Source organism: Nerophis ophidion, linkage group LG25, assembly GCF_033978795.1.
Source record: "Nerophis ophidion isolate RoL-2023_Sa linkage group LG25, RoL_Noph_v1.0, whole genome shotgun sequence".
NCBI lineage: Eukaryota > Metazoa > Chordata > Actinopteri > Syngnathiformes > Syngnathidae > Nerophis > Nerophis ophidion.
The window spans coordinates 23,243,379-23,263,291 of record NC_084635.1 but is presented as its reverse complement, the minus strand read 5'-3'; the positions used below and the strand labels follow the sequence as shown (position 1 = coordinate 23,263,291).

Below are 19,913 nucleotides of genomic sequence, written 5' to 3'. Positions count from 1 at the left end.
TCTGAGCACTCCCCACAGGACTTCCCGAGGGACACGGTCGAATGCCTGCTCCAAGTCCACAAAACACATGTAGACTGGTTGGGCAAACTCCCATGCACCCTCAAGAACCCTGCCGAAAGCATAGAGCTGGTCCACAGCTCCACGACCAGGACGAAAACCACACTGCTTCTCCTGAATCAGAGGTTCGACTATCTGGAGTAGCCTCCTCTCCAGTACACCTGAATAAACCTTACCGGCAAGGCGGAGGAGTGTGATCCCACGATAGTTGGAACACACCCTCCGGTCCCCCTTCTTAAAGAGAGGGACCACCACCCCGGTCTGCCAATCCAGTGGTACCTCCCCCGATGTCCACGCGATGCTGCAGAGTTTTGTCAACCAAGACAGCCCCACAGCATCCAGAGCCTTAAGGAAGTCTGGGCGGATCTCATCCACCCCTGGGGCCTTGCCACCAAGGAGCTTTTTAACTACCTCAGCAAACTCAGCCCCAGAAATAGGAGAACCCACCACAGATTCCCCAGGCACTGCATCCTCATAGGAAGACGTGTTGGTGGGATTGAGGTGGTCTTCAAAGTATTCCTTCCACCTATCCACAACATCCACAGTTGAGGGCAGCAGAACACCATCCACACAAAGTATTCCTTCCACCTATCCACAACATCCACAGTTGAGGTCAGCAGAACACCATCCACACCATACACGGTGTTAACAGTGCACTGCTTCCCCTTCCTGAGGCTGCCGATGGTGGTCCAGAATCGCTTCGAAGCCTTCCGAAAGTTGTTTTCCATGGCTTCCCCGAACTCCTCCCATGTCTGAGGAGTTTTTTCCTCCGCGACCCCAAAGGGAATAAGCGGTAGGAAATGGATGGATGGATGGATGGACCGCTGAAGCTGCACACCGCTTGGCCTGTCGGTACCTGTCCACAGTCTCCGATGTGTGAAATGCCATTTAAAAAGTGTTTGACGGTTGTTAGACATAAATTCTAGGGATTTAGACAAGGTTTGTCCAGACGGTGGCTTAGTGCATGTGCCTCACAATACGAAAGTCCGGAGTAGTCCTGAGTTCAATCAGGGGCTCGGAATCTTTCTGTGTGGAGTTTGCATGTTCTCCCCGTGACTGCGTGGGTTCCCTCCGGGTGCTCCGGCTTCCTCCCACTTTCAAAGACATGCACCTGGGGATAAGTTGATTGGCAACAATAAATTGGCCCTAGAGTGTGAATGTTGTCTGTCTATCTATGTTGGCCCTGCAATGAGTGGGCAACTTTTCCAGGGTGGACACCGCCTTCCGCCAGAATGCAGTTGAGATAGGCTCCAGCACCCCCCGCCACACCAAAAGGGACAAGCGGTAGAAAATGGATATATGGATGGGACAGGATGTAGGGGGCCATTTTGATATTTTCTTATTTTGTAAATAATAATAATAATGTTAAAAACAGACATCATGCATATTAAAAGACAAACCTTTGTGTCATAAGTGACAAAACATATTGTTTTGAAATGTTGGTCAAAATTTCAGCTGCTTGCTATTTTTTCTTACGTTTTTTACTAGATTTGTTGTTTGTTTTAATTTCAACAATATGCTGCGGGCCAACAAAACGTAAGCAGCAGGTTGTAAATGGACACACTTTAGACACCCCCCCCCCTGTCATGCTGTATATTATTTCACCCTGTAAATGTCTCCCTGTAATGTTTGTCTGATCTTGAATGGGATTGTGCTGAAAATTTTAATTTTCCTGAAGGAACTCTCCTGAAGGAATAAATAAAGTACTATCTAATCTAATCTAATCAAATCTAAATCAAATAGATGGAATGAATCAGGGGTGTCCAAAGTGCGGCCCGCAGCTCAATTTTTATTGGCCCGCGACACATTCTATAGACAAACTAAACAGGTCCCAAATTAGAACAAAACGCTATAAAGAAAATTCAACGGGACCAAATCCCCCAAAAATGGGGACTAAAAACTAAAATAGTCGACAAGCTGAGCGTCTTACTGTATAAGGTCTTTGATGATTCCCGTGTGTCCTTTTATGATGAAAAAGTGTACAAATTTCTTTTGAGATATATGTCGATACGTTTGAGTGTACTAAAGCCCTCAAAAGTGTTTCAGTTTACATAATAGCAATATTAGTAAATGCAAGCTTACTTTAGAGGGCAGTTAACATAAATACAAATACAATAATTACCGTATTTTTCAGAGTATAAGTCGCTCCGGAGTAAAAGTCGCACCTGCCGAAAATGCACAATAAAGAAGGAAAAAAACATACATTGTGGCAAAAAAGTATTTAGTCAGCCACCGATTGTGCAAGTTCTCCCACTAAAAATGATGACGGAGGTCTGTAATTTTCATCATAGGTACACTTCAACTGTGAGAGACAGAATGTGAAAAAAAAATCCAGGAATTCACATTGTAGGAATTTTAAAGAATTTATTTGTAAATTATAGTGGAAAATAAGTAGAAAATTACAGACCTCTTTCATCATTTTAAGTGGGAGAACTTGCACAATCGGTGGCTGAATAAATACTTTTTTGCCCCACTGTATATAAGTCGCACTGGAGTATAAGTCGCATTTTTGGGGGAAATGTATTTGATAAAACCCAACACCAAGAATAGTCATTTGAAAGGCAATTTAAAATAAATAAAGAATAGTGAACAACAGGCTGAATAAGTGTACGTTATATGACTCATAAATAACCAGCTGAGAAGGTGCCTGGTATGTTAACGTAACATATTATGGTAAGAGTCATTCAAATAAATATTACATATAGAACATGCTATACCTTTACCAAACAATCTGTCACTCCTAATCGCTAAATCCCATGAAATCTTATACGTCTAGTCTCTAACGTGAATGAGCTAAATAATATTATTTGATATTTTACGGTAATGTTAATAATTTCACACATAAGTCGATCCTTCGACTTTTAGTCAGAAAAATACGGTATTAAAATAATCATGAATGAGGGCAGCACGGTGGGAGAAGGGTTAGTGCGTCTTCCTCACAATACGAAGGTCCTGAGTAGTCCTCTGTTCAATCCCGGGCTCGGGATCTTTCTGTGTGGAGGTTGCATGTTCTCCCCGTGACGGCTTCCTCCCACCTCAAAGACATGCACCTGGGGATAGGTTGATTGGCAACAGTAAATTGGCCCTAGTGTGTGACTGTTGTCTATTTGTGTTGGCCCTGCGATGAGGTGGCCACTTGTCCAGGGTGTACCCCGCCTTCCGCCCGATTGTAGCTGAGATGGGCACCGGCGCCCGCCGCAACCCCAAAAGGGAATAAGCGGTGGAAAAATGGATGGATGGATCATTAATTATTGTATTGCTTTGTTATTATCTATAACACAAAGCTAAGATGTAGAAGGGTTTTTCAAATGTTAGCATGTGTTCACTTACATTGTTTTAGTTTGAGTATTTTTCTTGTACAAAATGTATAAAAGTGGCCCTCGCATCCTTTAATTTTTCTGTATGTGGCCCTGGCTAGAAAATATTAGGACATCTCTGGAATAAATGAACCTTTGCACGATATTCACACATTGTGAACACTTTTATTCAATTGCATTGACTTATAAGTACAATTTAAATGCCAGATACTAAAACAATTCGACCAAAGTCCACACATTAGCATACACAGATAACAGGATCAAAGTGGTCTTCTTCAGTATTTTACAATGCTGCACTCTTACTAATTGTGAAACTACTCTGCAGTCATGCTCTTCACTGAACTCTTCACTTCTCTTGTTGCCCATCAGTCCTTTAGCGAGACTCAGAAGAAGAGGCTGTTGTCATGGAAACAACAGGTCCAGAGGCTGTTCCGGGCCATTCCGAGAAAAACACTCCTTGACATCGCTGGTTATCGACCGCAGAGAAGGTACACTATATATTGTGTTTACATTCTTTGTGCTTGCACTTCTTCATCAACCCCAAGCATGAGGCAATGAACAAAATAAGACTTAATTATGGGCCTGCTGCTATGCAATTCTCTATCATGTTAGATACTTTTGTATGTACAAACCTAAACGTCATGGAATTTGAGTATGTTAACTTCTATGTTAGCATGCTAAGATTAGGATTAGTTTATTTCAAAGGGGACAATGTAATTTCATAAAACACATGACTACACATGGTTTAAAAAGCCAAAATTAGCCATAAGGCTAGTTTTCGTCTGTAGTCCCCCGGCCATGATGTAAAAAAGGCAGTCACACGCGACCCCAAAGGGAATAAGTGGTAGGAAATGGACGGATGGATGGATTACAATTTAAAAAAGAGAGAAAAATAAAAAAACCACACAATAAGAACACAATATGATAAAAAATAAAGTACAACATCACTGCACAACATTTATCTTATCATCAAAACAGGCTCATCTTTTAGTGCTGGCAGTACCAAGGGGGTTGCCCACATATGCAGTCCTCTCCAAGGTTTCTCATTGTCACCGACGTCCCACTGGGTGTGAGTTTTCTTTGCCCTTATGTGGGCTCTACCGAGGATGTAGTTGTGGTTTGTGCAGCCCTTTGAGACACTAGTGATTTAGGGCTATATAAATAATCATTGATAGATTGAAAGAAAAAGGCATTAAAGATCAACTGTGCAAAAGTCAATCAATCAATCAATGTTTATTTATATAGCCCTAAATCACAAGTGTCTCAAAGGGCTGCACAAGCCACAACGACATCTGCGGTACAGAGCCCACATAAGGGCAAGGAAAAACTAAACCCAGTGGGACGTCGATGTGAATGACTATGAGAAACCTTGTTGAGGACCGCATATGTGGGCAAAAAATCACGGTTTTCGTTACTTGGCGCCATCGTAGACGTATGTTCACTTCTAGGTTAGCATGCTAACATTTTAGAAAATGTTTGTTAAAACCTAAAAATCCCTGTTTTTCATTCTTTGCGCCATCATAGACGTATGATTTCTTTTTAGCGTACTCATATTTTGTGCTGGAATTTTAGCTAATTCTATTAGTTTAAACCTTAAAATAATGGTTTTTGATACTTGGTGCCATCGTAGAAGTATGTTTACTCCTCCTATGTTAGCATGCTAACATTTTGTGCTAGCCTTTTAACTAGTTGTGTTCGCTTAAACCTAAAAATCACGTTTTTTTCTTACTTGGCGCCATCGTAGAAGTATGTTCCCTTCTTGGTGAGCATGCTAACATTTTAGCAAATGTTTGTTAAAACCTAAAAAACCCGTTTTTTGTTACTTGGCACCATCATAGAAGTACAAACCCCGTTTCCATATGAGTTGGGAAATTGTGTTAGATGTAAATATAAACGGAATACAATGATTTGCAAATCATTTTCAACCCATATTCAGTTGAATATGCTACAAAGACAACATATTTGATGTTCAAACTGCGTGGCGCAGTGGTAGAGTGGCCGTGCGCAACCCGAGGGTCCCTGGTTCAAATCCCACCTAGTACCAACCTCGTCACGTCCGTTGTGTCCTGAGCAAGACACTTCACCCTTGCTCCTGATGGGTGCTGGTTGGCGCCTTGCATGGCAGCTCCCTCCATCAGTGTGTGAATGTGTGTGTGAATGGGTAAATGTGGAAATAGTGTCAAAGCGCTTTGAGTACCTTGAAGGTAGAAAAGCGCTATACAAGTACAACCCATTTATTTATTTATAAAAACGTTTTTGTTTTTTTTTGCAAATAATCATTAACTTTAGAATTTGATGCCAGCAACACGTGACAAAGAAGTTGGGAAAGATGGCAATAAATACTGATAAAGTTGAGGAATGCTCATCAAACACTTATATGGAACATCCCACAGGTGTGCAGGCTAATTGGGAACAAGTGGGTGCCATGATTGGGTATAAAAGCAGCTTACATGAGATGCTAAGTAATTCACAAACAAGGATGGGGCGAGGGTCCCCACTTTGTAAGCAAATTGTCGAACAGTTTTAGAACAACATTTCTCAAAGAGCTATTGCAAGGAATTTAGGGATTTTACCATCTACGGTCCGTAAAATCATCAAAAAGTTCAGAGAATCTGGAGAAATGACTGCATGTAAGCGATGATATTACGGACTTTTGATCCCTCAGGCGGTACTGCATCAAAAACCGACATCAGTGTGTAAAGGATATCACCACATGGGCTAAGGAACACTTCATTAAACCACTGTCAGTAACTACAATTGGTCGCTTCATCTGTAAGTGCACGTTAAAACTGTACTATGCAAAGCCAAACACATTTATCAACAATATCCCGAAACGCCGCCGGCTTGGCTGGGCCCGAGCTCACCAAACATGGCCTGATGCAAAGTGGAAAGGTGTTCTGTGGTCTGACGAGTCCACATTTCAAATTATATTTGGAAACAGAGGACGTGGTGTTCTCCAGAACAAAGAGGAAAATAACCACTCGGATTGTTCTAGGCGCAAAGTTCAAAAGCCAGCACCTGTGATGGTATGGGGGTGTATTAGTGCCCAAGGCATGGGTAACTTACACATCTGTGAAGGCACCATTAATGCTGAAAGGTCCATACAGGTTTTGGAGCAACATATGTTGTCATCCAAGCAACATTATCATGGACGCCCCTGCTTATTTCAGCAAGACAAGTGTTACAACAGCGTGGCTTCGTAAAAAAAGAGTGCGGGTACCTTCTTGGCCCGCCTGCAGTCCAGACCTGTCTCCCATCGAAAATGTGTGGCGCCCTATTAAGCGTAAAATATGACAACGGAGACCCCGGACTGTTAAACGACTGAAGCTCTACATCATGGGTGTCAAACTCTGGCCCGCGGGCCAAATATGGCCCGCCGTGTAATTTAATTTGGCCCTTGAGACAATATCAATTTAGCATTAGAGCTGGCCCGCCGGTGTTATACAGCGTCGGTGCCGCTGTAACACCGCATTCACCGCTAATACTCATACTTGCCAACCCTCCTAATTTTCCCGGGTGACTCCCAAAGTTCAGTGCCCCTCCCGAAAATCTCCCGGGGCAACCATTCTCCCGGATTTCTACCGATTTCCACCTGGACAACTATATTGGGGGCGTGCATTTAAGGCACTGCCGTTAGAGTTCTCTACAACCTGTCGTCACTTCCGCTTTTCCTCCATACTAACAGCGTGTCGCATAATATTTGTGGCTTTTACACACACACACGCACACAAGTGAATGCAAGGCATACTTGGTCAACAGCCATATAGGTCACACTGAGGGTGGCCATATAAACAACTTTAGCACTGTTACAAATATGACAAACACATTTCGGGTGAACAGCTGCTCCGTAACACAACAGAACAAATACCCAGAAACCTTTGCAGCACTAACTCTTCCGGGAAACCTCCAGCAAACTGACCAATAATTAACGTTTTATTCATGCATTTTCTCTTGCTACTTCAAGGCTTGAATGTTTGGTTCATTCATTATTGTTATTTTATTTCCAAATGTATTATTAGCCTGTGGAAAAAATTTGATATTTACCTCAGAAAATTGCAAATAGAAAAAATACTTTTATTTAAATTTAATTTGATATGCCATTGATATTCTTTTAATTATTGTTATTATTATTTGAAACTGGATTTTGCATGTCACTAAAGTTATATAAGCCTCGCTTGTTCAATATTTAATGCAAAACTTGTTTGGGTCCCTATTAAAAGGTTAATTTGTTCAACCTTGGCCCGCGGCTTTGTTCTGTTTAAAATTTTGGCCCACTCTGTATTTGAGTTTGACACCCCTGCTCTACATAAATCAAGAATGGGAAATAATTCCACCTTCACAGCTTCAACAATTAGTTTCCTCAGTTGCCAAACGTTTATTGAGTGTTGTTAAAAGAAAATGTGATGTAACACAGTGGTGAACATGCCCTTTCCCAACTACTTTGGCATGTGTTGCAACCATAAAATTCTAAGTAAATTATTATTTGCAAAAAAAAAATAAAGTTTATGAGTTTTAACATCAAATATCTTTGTCTTTGTAGTGCATTCAATTGAATATGGGTTGAAAAGGATTTGCAAATCATTGTATTCCGTTTATATTTACATCTAATACAATTTCCAAACTCATATGGAAACGGGGTTTGTATGTTCACTTCTAGGTTAGCATGCTAACATTTTAGCAAAAGTTTGTTGAAACCTAAAAATCCGTGGTTTTGATACATTGCGCCATCGTAGACGTATTCTTTCTTTTTAGCATACTAACATTTTGTGCTGGAATTTTAGCTAATTCTATTCGTTTAAACCTAAAAATCATGTTTTTTAGTACTTGGCGCCATCACAGAAGTATGTTTACTCCTCCTATGTTAGCATGCTAACATTTTTTGCTCGCATTTTAACCAGCTGTGTTCGCTTAAACCTAAAAATCACTGTTTTTCATACTTTGCGCCATCATAGATGTATGCTTTCTTTTTAGCATACTTACATTTTGTTTGGGAATTTTAGCTCATTCTATTTGTTTGAACCTAAAAATATTGTTTTTTGATACTTGCTGCATCGTAGAAGTATATTTACTTCTATGTTTGCATGCTAACATTTGGTGCTAGCATTTTAACTAGTTATGTTCGCTTAAACCTACAAATCATGGTTTTTGATACTCGGTGCAGTTTTGCATTTATTGTAATTGGTTCCCAGTTGGTTTTGTACAAGCTTTTTAGCTTCAGTCAACCCTGGAGGATCAGAGCACGGCGAACAGGTTTATCAAACATTCTGGGGGAATTTTCTCGTTGTCATAGCTTCACAACAATGACAAGCAGTTTAACAGGGGAGGAAAACAAAAAAATGTTTGACATAAATACAAGAGTATGCTGACCTAACTACTAGGAAAGAAAATCACTGCGGCCACGACAGCCATGGCTCTCGTTCACCCTCAGTTTGGTCGTGTTCCCTTCAAAAAAAATTATATGTGGCACGGCCACATTGGTCGTGATGCCCTGACGGTTTCTTTGACCGATGGCGGGTTTAGTTCTGCCTCGTATGATCTGGCAGAGTCCCACACGCAGCACAGTGCCACACAACACAAAGCATCACTGAGTTAATTCCAACGCACGCAACAACAGATGTGCAAACTTCTCCGACTCCGGTTCACTGAATAAAGAAGCCGGATGAACTAAGCTATAAGTAAGAATGTTTGATATATTTGTAAAAGTATAAGAAGACAATCAATTCTCAACATATACAAACCCCATTTCTATATGAGTTGGGAAATTGTGTTAGATGTAAATATAAAAGGAATACAAAGACTTGCAAATCATTTTCAACCCATATTTAGTTGCATATGCTACAAAGACAAGATATTTGATGTTCAAGCTCAAACTTTATTTTTTTTTGCAAATAATAATTAACTTAGAATTTCATGGCTGGAACATGTGCCAAAGTAGTTGGGAAAGGGCATGTTCACCACTGTGTTACATCACCTTTTCTTTTAACAACACTCAATAAACGTTTTGGAACTGAGGAAACTAATTGTTGAAGCTTTGAAAGTGAAAGTCTTTCCCATTCTTGTTTTATGTAGAGCTTCAGTCGTTCAACAGTCAGGGGTCTCCACTGTCGTGTTTTACGCTTCATAATGCGCCACACATTTTCGATGGGAGACATGTCTGGACTGCAGGCTGGCCAGGAAAGTACCCGCACTCTTTTATTACGAAGCCACACTGTTGTAACATGTGGCTTGGCATTGTTTTGCTGAAATAAGCAGGGGCGTCCTTGATAAGGTTGCTTGGATGACAACATATGTTGCTCCAAAACCTGTATGGACCTTTCAGCATTAATGGTGCCTTCACAGATGTGTAAGTTACCCATGCCTTGGGCACTAATACACCCCCATACCATCACAGATGCTGGCTTTTGAACTTTGCGCCTATAACAATCCGGATGGTTATTTTCCTCTTTGTTCTGGAGGACACCACGTCCACAGTTTCCAAATATAATTTGAAATGTTCACTCGTCAGACCACAGAACATTTTTCCACTTTGCATCAGTCCTTCTTAGATGAGCTCGGGCCCAGCAAAGCCGGCGGCGTTCCTGGGTGATGTTGATAAATGGCTTTAGCTTTGCATAGTAGAGTTTTAACTTGTACTTACAGATGTAGCGACCAACTGTAGTTACTGACAGTGGTTTTATGAAGTGTTCCTGAACCCATGTGGTGATATCCTTAACACACTGATGTTGGTTTTTGATGCAGTACCACCTGAGGGATCAAAGGTCCGCAATATCATCGCTTACGTGCAGTGATTTGTCCAGATTCTCTGAATCTTTTGATGACTTTACGGACCGTAGATGCTAAAATCCCTAAATTCCTTGCAATAGCTCGTTAAGAAATGTTGTTCTAAAACTGTTCGACAATTTGCTTACATATTGGTGACCCTCGCCCCATCCTTGTTTGTGAATTACTTAGCATTTCATGGAAGCTGCTTTTATACCCAATCATGGCACCCACCTGTTCCCAATTAGCCTGCACACCTATGGGATGTTCCAAATAAGTGTTTGATCAATCAATCAATCAATGTTTATTTATATAGCCCCAAATCACAAATGTCTCAAAGGACTGCACAAATCATTACGACTACAACATCCTCGGAAGAACCCACAAAAGGGCAAGGAAAACTCACACCCAGTGGGCAGGGAGAATTCACATTCAGTTTGATGAGCATTCCTCAACTTTATTAGTATTTATTGTCACCTTTCCCAACTTCTTTGTCACGTGTTGCTGGCATCAAATTCTAAAGTTAATGATTATTTGAATTTTTTTTTTTTTTATCAGTTTGAACATTAAATATCTTGTCTTTGTAGCATATTCAACGGAATATGGGTTGAAAATGATTTGCAAATCATTGTATTCCGTTTATATTTACATCTAACAACATTTCCCAACTCATATGGAAAAAGGGTTTGTAGTATGTAACACAGTTCGTATTTAGCTATGCAACACAACAATATTTGCAGGTTTGGCAGATAAAAACATGGCTGTAACTACCATTTCATGTCATGACCTTGGTATTTTTTAAGTAACCAAAACATTTGACTCACTGCAGCTATACATCAGCATGCAGTAGTTCATTCCCTCTCAATATACCATCCTTAGTCATGCACAGTTTGCTCCAAATCCAGACAATGCAACGCGATTAAGTCCACTTTTACTTTAAACATCATCTGATTCAAAATGTCCTGTCAACGTAACATTGAAGTTTACTGACGTCACTAATGTTGCTTTCACCGGAATGAGATTGATGTCAAACACTGTCAGTTAGGGCTGGGCGATGTGGCCTTGTTTAATATCTCAATATTTTTATGCCATATCGCGATACACCATATATATCTCCATATTTTGCCTTAGCCTTGAATGAACACTTGATGCATATAATCACAGCAGTTTGATGATTCTATGTGTCTACATTAAAACATCCATCCATCCATCCATTTCTTACCGCTTATTCCCTTTTGGGGTCGCGGGGGACGCTGGTGCCTATCTCAGCTACAACATTCTTCTTCATACTGCATTAATATATGCTACTTTTAAACTTTCATGCAGAGAAGGAAATCACAACTAAGTCAATTGACCAAAAGTGTATTTGTCAAACAGTTATTAAGAAGTGGCACAAACATTCATGCCATTTCAAAACAGAAAGTGCAAGATTGTCAGACATTTTAAAAGAAGCTATGAGTGCACTTTTGTGCATGATGTCACTAAGATGACATATCAAAACAACGCTATATTAAACTGCACTTTTTGTACAGAACACCAGTTTAAAACAAATAAAGTGCACTTTTGTGCATCATGTCACACAAGATATTTTAATAACTGTCAAATAAAAATGAGCTGTATAATAGGAAATCAAATCGCTATGTAGTAGGTTACTAGGGACGTTATCTCCTTACGTTGTTGACTGTTTTCTTCATACGGTGTTGATGTAGAAATGGTTGCCTCAACATTTTGTTGGTGTGGCACCGAATGGAGATGTTGACATGCGGAGTAATCACTCTTCATTCTCTAGCAGGTGACATTTCAAATGATTCTACACATTAGCAGTAATGCTACTTTCTATAGCAAAGCTTTTGCCCCACACTTGACAAATTACGCTTGTCTGTTGGACATATTCCCACTTGAAGCCAAACCACCGCCAGACGATGGACCTTCTGCCGCTTTCTTGGGAATTAATTCTTCCTTCAGTTGTTACCAGATTCGCACCTTCTTTCTCTCGTATTACCACTCGCACGGCTCTGCTAGCATCACAGCTAACGTTAGCCATGCTGCTTCCTCTCTGCTCCGCGAGGGCGTATACGTATGTGACGTATGACGTGACAGTATGTGACGTGTGTAAAAAGTTGCGCTTGTCTGTGAGAAGGAGAGACAAGAAGGCGTGGGAAGAGCCTGTAATGTAATGCTAGCAGCTAAAAGCAACTGCGTGAGAATGCAGGTTTTCCCACACATTCATTTATTTGTGGCGGCCCGCCACGAAAGAATTACGGCCGCCACAAATAAAAATTAAAAAAAAAAAAAAAAAAAAAAAATTTCCGGCTTTTGACTCGCTCGACCGCTCATAAAAGCAATGGGACTCTCTGTGAATGGAGCTTGTAGTTACATATTATATAAATATGTAAATATTACATAAATATGTATATAAATATGTACATAAAGTGTTGTAATTATATTACAACTCCGCGTTCTTCTTGGTCATCGCCGCTGTCACCACCCAACCCCCATCCCCCCACCCCCGACCCCCACCCCCGGCGGCCGACCACACCACCACAAATAGATGCCTGACCTGTGGGAAACACTGGAATGTATACTCAGATATCACGATATAGTCATTTTCTATATCGCACAGAGACAAACCCCGATATATCGCCCAGCCCTACTGTCAGCATAGTACTGTTGTCAGGGCTTGCTGTTCATAACGTCCCCGTTTTGTGTGAAGAAGCACCTTGAAATGTAAATTATTGAATGACAAAGCGCCTTATAGGAAATGTTTGTATTCCTGGCCACATCATGTTTTGTTACTGATTAGAACATGAAGACACATTTCGCCTTTTAACATCCAGTGTATCTCATGGCGCGTGTTACTAGTACTTGAAATCCAAAGCACAAAGTCTTTGGTTCAAACCCGTGTTGTGTGTAAAGTTTTATGACTTTAAAGTAGCTTAATACGCTAAATTTCAGTATAATAATAAAAAAAAGTGGATTGTTGAACATGTTGCTCAAGGTAATATTATCATGGTTCTGGGATACACAGGATTTCAGCCTTTCAAAGCACCAATTTTTGACCTCGGTATTTGTCACATCCTGGTGATGGCCCTGAGTGAAAACCGCAAGAAAACAGAGGATTCTTAGAGTTTTAGTTTATTTTCTGACCCGGCCAACGCTAGAGCGTCAGAGGAAAAACTACACACCAAGTTTTTGTTTTATACCGCCACAGCGTTATTGTGAAGACTTTGAGAGGGCAATAACGCGGTCTCTACAGTCCCGTCACAGCCATACTAACTACACATATTCTGTTCTGCAGCAGTCGTGGATTCGGTCAGTCCAACTCTCTTCCCACCACAAGCTGTGCTGGGAGCAGTGTGATGGCCAGAAGAAGCCTTCGGCAATTCCAGGTTCCCTCTCGGAGCTTACCAGGTGTAAGGCTGGGCCTGCTGGGCAGCGGAGGCCTGCTGGGACCTACACCTCGTAGCAGCAGCAGCACACCCACAGGCCTCAAGCAAGGGAAACAGGTGAGTCAAACGGGGAGAGGATTGTGGAAAAGCAAGCAGTGAGTTATATATAAATACAACTTCAAATGTCAATGTGATATTTATTTAACCTTTTGTCAGGCAAGAAAGATTATGCGTTAAAGTTACATGTTTCGAATGAATCATACAGGTACCACTGTGGTAAATCTAAATCTGTTTACCCAGCCAATCAGCAAAAATAGTGGTAGTAATGAAAACTGTAAAAATAGTTCAATTAATTCCCCTTTTAGTTTCAATAGTATGCTCGTGATGAAGGGCATGTTTTCATTTGGGTGGTGTCCAAAGTGCGGCTTGGTGGCAATTTTTTTTATCAGCCTTTGCATAATTCTAAAAATAAAATATATGTATATATAATATCCATTCATGAATTAATATATCCGTTTGGCCACTGTGTTCAATGGAGAAGTCTGATCTACAAAATTTGCAGGCAGCATACTCCTTCCCCTTCGAGCTGTCCTGGATGAACTGAAATTCCATCCATCCATTTTCTACCGCTTATTCCCTTTTGGGGTCGCGGGGGGCGCTGGCGCCTATCTCAGCTACAATCGGGCGGAAGGCAGGGTACACCCTGGACAAGTCGCCACCTCATCACAGGGCCAACACAGATAGACAGACAACATTCACACTCACATTCACACACTAGGGCCAATTTAGTGTTGCCAATCAACCTATCCCCAGGTGCATGTCTTTGGAAGTGGGATGAAGCCGGAGTACCCGGAGGGAACCCACGCATTCACGGGGAGAACATGCAAACTCCACACAGAAAGATCCCGAGCCTGGATTTGAACCCAGGACTGCAGGACCTTCGTATTGTGAGGCAGACGCACTAACCCCTCTGCCACCGTGAAGCCTGAACTGAAATTATTTTTTCCAATAATTTTGGAACTTGCAAGCGTACTTCTTCTTCTTACTCGTCATCGCCATGTCTCTTCTTCCTTCTTCTGCTTCGTCTCTGTTATGTTTTTGGACATTACTTCTCGCCGTAGTTTTGAAGCAATGCATGACGGGAATCCGGATGTTGTGTGTCAGTGTATTAACATGCAGGCTGGAATAAACACACGCTGAGAAATAGCTCCATGCCTGCCTACTTTATGGCTTACAGATAAACCTATGGATAATGTAGACATATACAATAGTCTCCTTTTCAGGTGAGAGAGGACGCTAAAGGCTGTGCCTTTAAGGCCCGCCCCCAATATTGCTGTTCGGGTGGAAATCGGGAGAAATTCGGGAGAATGGTTGCTCCAGGAGATTTTCGGGAGGGGCACAGAAATTTAGGAGTTGGGAGGGTTGGCAAGTATGAGTTTAGGTCCATCACTTTGTAGTAAGAGAGCATTTTATGTTGAATGCAAATATCTTAGTTAAGACAGTATTGTGTTTATGCAAGGTTAGATTGGGGTATGGCCTTTTTTAATGAGAGAAAACACAAGAGACCTTGTCTCTTGTGTTCAAGATAGCTAGCAAGCTAACTCTAGTCCAGTTCTTCTCAAATCGTGGGGCGGTCCACCCAGGGGAACATGCTTCATCAGTATCATGCAGTAGGAACATGTTTCATCAGTATCATGCAGTACTGCTTTGAAAAGTTGTGCACTACAAAACATACTCATTGCTGCCATTGATCCTGACTTCATCATTTTTATGCGAAAAAAAGTCTGCACAAATTGTTTTATTCATTTTTGTTTTGTAGGGCAAAGTTTTTTTTAATATATTGTGCTCCTTAGTGATACTGACCAAATTGACTATTGTTTCCTGAGTTTATTTTTCACTATCAAATAGTTAATTCAGTCAAAAAAATGATTTGTTTAAAAACGATTAAAAAAAAAAAGCTAATTGCTGCATTTGAAATCTTTTCTGTTACAGACTAAAAACAATGTTAATAAAGTAATTATTTGTTGTAAGTTCATCTAAATGTCTTTCTTTTTTCTAGTTTGTTTTTTAAAATTTTAATTAAGATATAATGTTATGCAAAGGTGTACTTATAACAATTGTATAGACAAATTATTCGGGGCATACCTGGGCAAATTAAGGCCCGGGGGGCCACATGAGGCCCGTTAAGCTTTTCAATCTGGCCCGCTGGACATTCCCAAATAATTTTTTCAGAATTTTAAGATGGAAAGTGTATTGCCATTATGATGTGCAGTCATGTTTTCAAATGACCATAAGTCTTGAACTATACAAAGTATTTCAATGGTTGGAATCTGGCGTTTGTGCATGATATACTAGTGACTAAGGCTGTGAATCTTTGGGGGTCCCACGATTCGATTCAATATCGATTCTTGGGGGTCACGATTTGATAATATATCGATTTTTTCCGAATAGATTCAATTCTCGATTCAAAAACGATATTTTTCCGATTCAGAACGATTCTGTATTCATTCAATACATAGGATTTCAGCAGGATCTACTCCAGTCTGCTGACATGCAAGCAGAGTAGTAGATTCAAAAAAAAAAAAAAGCTTTTCATAATTGTAAAGGACAATGTTTTATCAACTGATTGCAATAATGTAAATTTGTTTTAACTATTAAACGAACCAAAAATACGATTTATTTTATCTTTGTGAAAACATTGGACACAGTGTGTTGTCAAGCTTATGAGATGTGATGCAAGTGTAAGCCACTGTGACACTATTGTTCTTTTTTAATTATTTTTATAAATATCTAATGATAATGTCAATGAGGGATTTTTAATCACTGCTATGCTGAAATTATAACTAATATTGATACTGTTGTTGATAATATTCATTTTTGTTTCACTACTTTTGGTTTGTTCTGTGTCGTGTGTGTGTCTTTATTGCAGTTCTGAGTGTTGCTGGGTCAGGTTTGGTTTTGGTATTGGATTGCATTGTTATGGTATTGCTGTGTGGTGGTTTGTTAAATTGATTAAAAAAAAAAAAATTTGAAAAAATCGATTTAAAAAATATGAGAATAGATTCTGAATCGCACATCGATTCGATTCGAATCGATTTTTTCCCACACCCCTACTAGTTACTGTGGTCATCTACTTAGTTACTATGGTCATCTAATTAGTTAATATGGTAATCTAACTAAAAGCTTCTCAGACGAGGCAGCAAGCAGTGTGGGTGGGTGTGAGTGTTTCCAAGGTGTCCAGCCTGAAATGTGGGTGTCAGGGACAGACGCGGAAGGAGATTTTTACACCAAAATTCTGCAAGAAAAATGATATTATATCAGATTGTAGGTTTGGGTATTTTTCCCTTCGCGTTCATATTTTGATGTGTTTGTTGCATTTTTGTTGCGCTTCACTTGACTGTAAATATGTCAATGGAGAAAGGGAGTGACATTCATATGTTGTCAATATTCAGTGTTTTATCGCTCATAGTTAATATTGTGTGTCATTCAGTAAAAAAAAAAAAAAATTCCATTCTGTTTTTTAGGTGGTCTGTCATAACGTTTTTAGCATTTAATCAGACATTATTGTGAGGTTTTGTTTTAGTGTTCATAAAAGTAGATATATCGGCCCTCAGGCACATGTTTTTCCTCTGAATTTGGCACCCAGGTCAAAATAATTGCCCAGGTCTGATTTGGGGGGTGGTAACAGAAAATAATTGAGAAGCACTGCGCTATTTGGTCCAGAACTTTATCAAAGTGTGGTCATCAATCACAGTTTTTGGATAATTTTCATTTGATATGGTAATACTGTCGGTTGTTTTGCCGCCATTAGTTGTCTGTCTATCTGTGTTGGCCCTGATATGAGGTGGCGACTTGTCCAGGGTGTATGCTGCCTTCCGCCCGATTGTAGCTCAAATAGGCACCAGCGCCCCCCGCGAGCCCAAAGAGAATAAACGGTAGTAAATGGATGGATGGAACATTATTACCGTGCATTGGTAAATCCTTATTGTTAATATGTTAATATATGATATATATGAATTCTTATTGTAATAATGCCACAGCATGTGCATTCATCATTGCTCTAGTATAAACAGGTTTGCAGTCATTCCCAACAGGAAATGACCAAAAAAGTCATGTAAATCAAAACACTGGAAGTTTATGTAGTAGTCACGATTCGATTCAAAATCGATTTTTTTTTCAATTCGACACAATTCTCGATTCAAACACGTTTTTTTCCAGATTTAAAAAGATTCTGTATTCATTCAATACATAGGATTTCAGCAGGATCCACCCCAGTCTGCTGACATGCAAGCAGGGTAGTAGATTTTTGTAAAAAACTTTTATAAATGTAAATGTTTTATCAACTGATTGCAATAATGTAAAATTGTTTTAGCTATTAAACGAACCAAAAATATGACTTATTTTATTTTTGTGAAAACATTGGACACAGTGTGTTGTCAAGCTTATGAGATGCGATGCAAGTGTAAGCCACTGTGACACTATTGTTCTTTTTTTTTAAATTTTAATAAATGTCTAATGATAATCTCAAGGAGGGATTTTTAATCACTGCTTTGCTGAAATTATAACTAATATTGATACTGTTGTTGATAATATTCATTTTTGTTTCACTACTTTTGGTTTGTTCTGTGTCGTGTTTGTGTTTCCTCAATTGCTCTGTTTATTGCAGTTCTGAGTGTTGCTGGGTCAGGTTTGGTTTTGGAATTGGATTGCATTGTTATGGTATTGCTGTGTATTGTTTTGTTTTGTTTTAAAAATAAAAAAATAAAAAAAACTTTTTTTTTTAAATGAGAATCGATTCTGAATCGCACAACGCAAGAATCGCGATTCAAATTCGAATCGATTTTTTCCCACACCTCTATTATGTAGTGCCTGAAATATGCAAGTGGTGGTCTGCAAAACATTTTAAGATGTGGAACAATATGTTCCAGGATGTTTACAGCTGTCTGAATTGCAGAATGACTTCATCACTTATTCCATATAAAGGAGGCTTTTTTTTAAATTTCATAACCGAAGAATGCAGGGAAAGAAAACGGGTGTAGTTTTTGGTGTTTGACAAATGAAATGAGGTGGATGGAACTTGATGGGAAGTCAACCCACATACCAGAGGCTCTGCGTCAGTGCTGAGCGCTGAAACAGGAGTAGCTATAGAGCTGTTTCTTGCTCATCCTGGCACGCTTTGGTCGGGGCTGACCCATTTCATTGTAAACCTCTGTCCTGCTCCCTCTCTCTCTCTCTCTCTCTCTCTCTCTCTCTCTCTCTCTCTCTCTCTCTTGCACCCACACACTCCTGCCTTACAATGGGAGGAAATACCTCAGTTCCTCTTCCCCGCAATGGACCTCCTTGTGTGTCTGTATGGTAGAAATGTGGAAAAGTAGGGAGAGAAATGTGTGCGTCATTGTTTGGTGGAGGTGTTGTTGAGGGAGGGGCCAACAAGGAGAGAAAGATAGTATTTATATTAGAGAGAGAAAGGCAGTGAGAACAGTGAATAGGCATTTCCTGTTTTTCCTTGGCCTGCGGCACTGGAGGACCAGGAGGGCCAGGAGGGGAGGGTTGGAAGAGGGAGCAAGGGGGAGGACTCAGTTGTAGTGTTGGAGGTTTAAAAGGCAGGTTACAGTCAGGAATGTTGCTGGTGGTTATTATATCTCAGATTGTCCGTTGTATGTGGGCCAGACGTCCAGACACTATTATTTGAGGGTGTTGAAGTACCGTATTAAGCCATTCTGCATCTATGACTTCATAGTACTGGCCTAAAACCATTACTGTCTGCTACTTTTTACTCTTACTTTTAGTCATTATCAATGCAGTTTTTTCACATTGTTAAAGGGCACATATTATGCAAAACCAACTCTTCTTATTTGGGATCTGCATAAGTCCTGAAGGAGGCATTGCGAAGATATTTATAAAAAATAAAAAAAATTATTGCCCTCCTTCGTATTTCCTTGAAACAAGCCGTTTGGAATTTTCTGTGTCCTGTAACATCAGCTTTGGGGGGAAATAATCGAGAGTTACTGTAGATGCATCGCAATTGGGACATGGACGATTATAGAATCAATTAGTAAACCTCAATGAACGATAATCAATTTACTTATTGTAAATAAAGTAATGCAGACTGTTTTAGAATTTGGCTGACTCCAGCAAGCCACCTCACTGAGAGATCCGACCAGCTCCTTTACTCTTGGGCACTTATGTTCCAGTTTTGGTCCACACATTTCCATTAAAGGGGAACATTATCACAATTTCAGAAGGGTTAAAACCAATAAAAATCTGTTCCGAATGGCTTATTTTATTCTTCAAAGTTTTTTTTCAAAATTTTACTCATCATGGAATATGCCGAAAAAAGGCTTTAAAGTGCCTGATTTTTGATATCTGTAAATCCACCCGTCCATTTTCC

At 40.1% G+C, this 19,913-nt stretch overlaps 1 protein-coding gene across 4 annotated transcripts in view; it reads left to right on the top strand.

Annotated features, from left to right (window-relative positions):
* samd4a (sterile alpha motif domain containing 4A) overlaps nucleotides 1–19,913 on the top strand; it is a 161,204-nt gene that overhangs the window by 106,115 nt on the left and 35,176 nt on the right. For 2 of the 4 annotated variants that reach the window (XM_061887307.1, XM_061887305.1), the window contains 2 exons: nucleotides 3,744–3,862; nucleotides 13,435–13,639. In XM_061887307.1, the coding sequence (XP_061743291.1) occupies nucleotides 3,744–3,862; nucleotides 13,435–13,639 (324 nt within the window). Of the gene's footprint in view, nucleotides 1–3,743; nucleotides 3,863–13,431; nucleotides 13,640–19,913 lie in introns of all 4 variants that reach the window. The other 2 variants (XM_061887306.1, XM_061887304.1) reach the window with 1 other exon arrangement.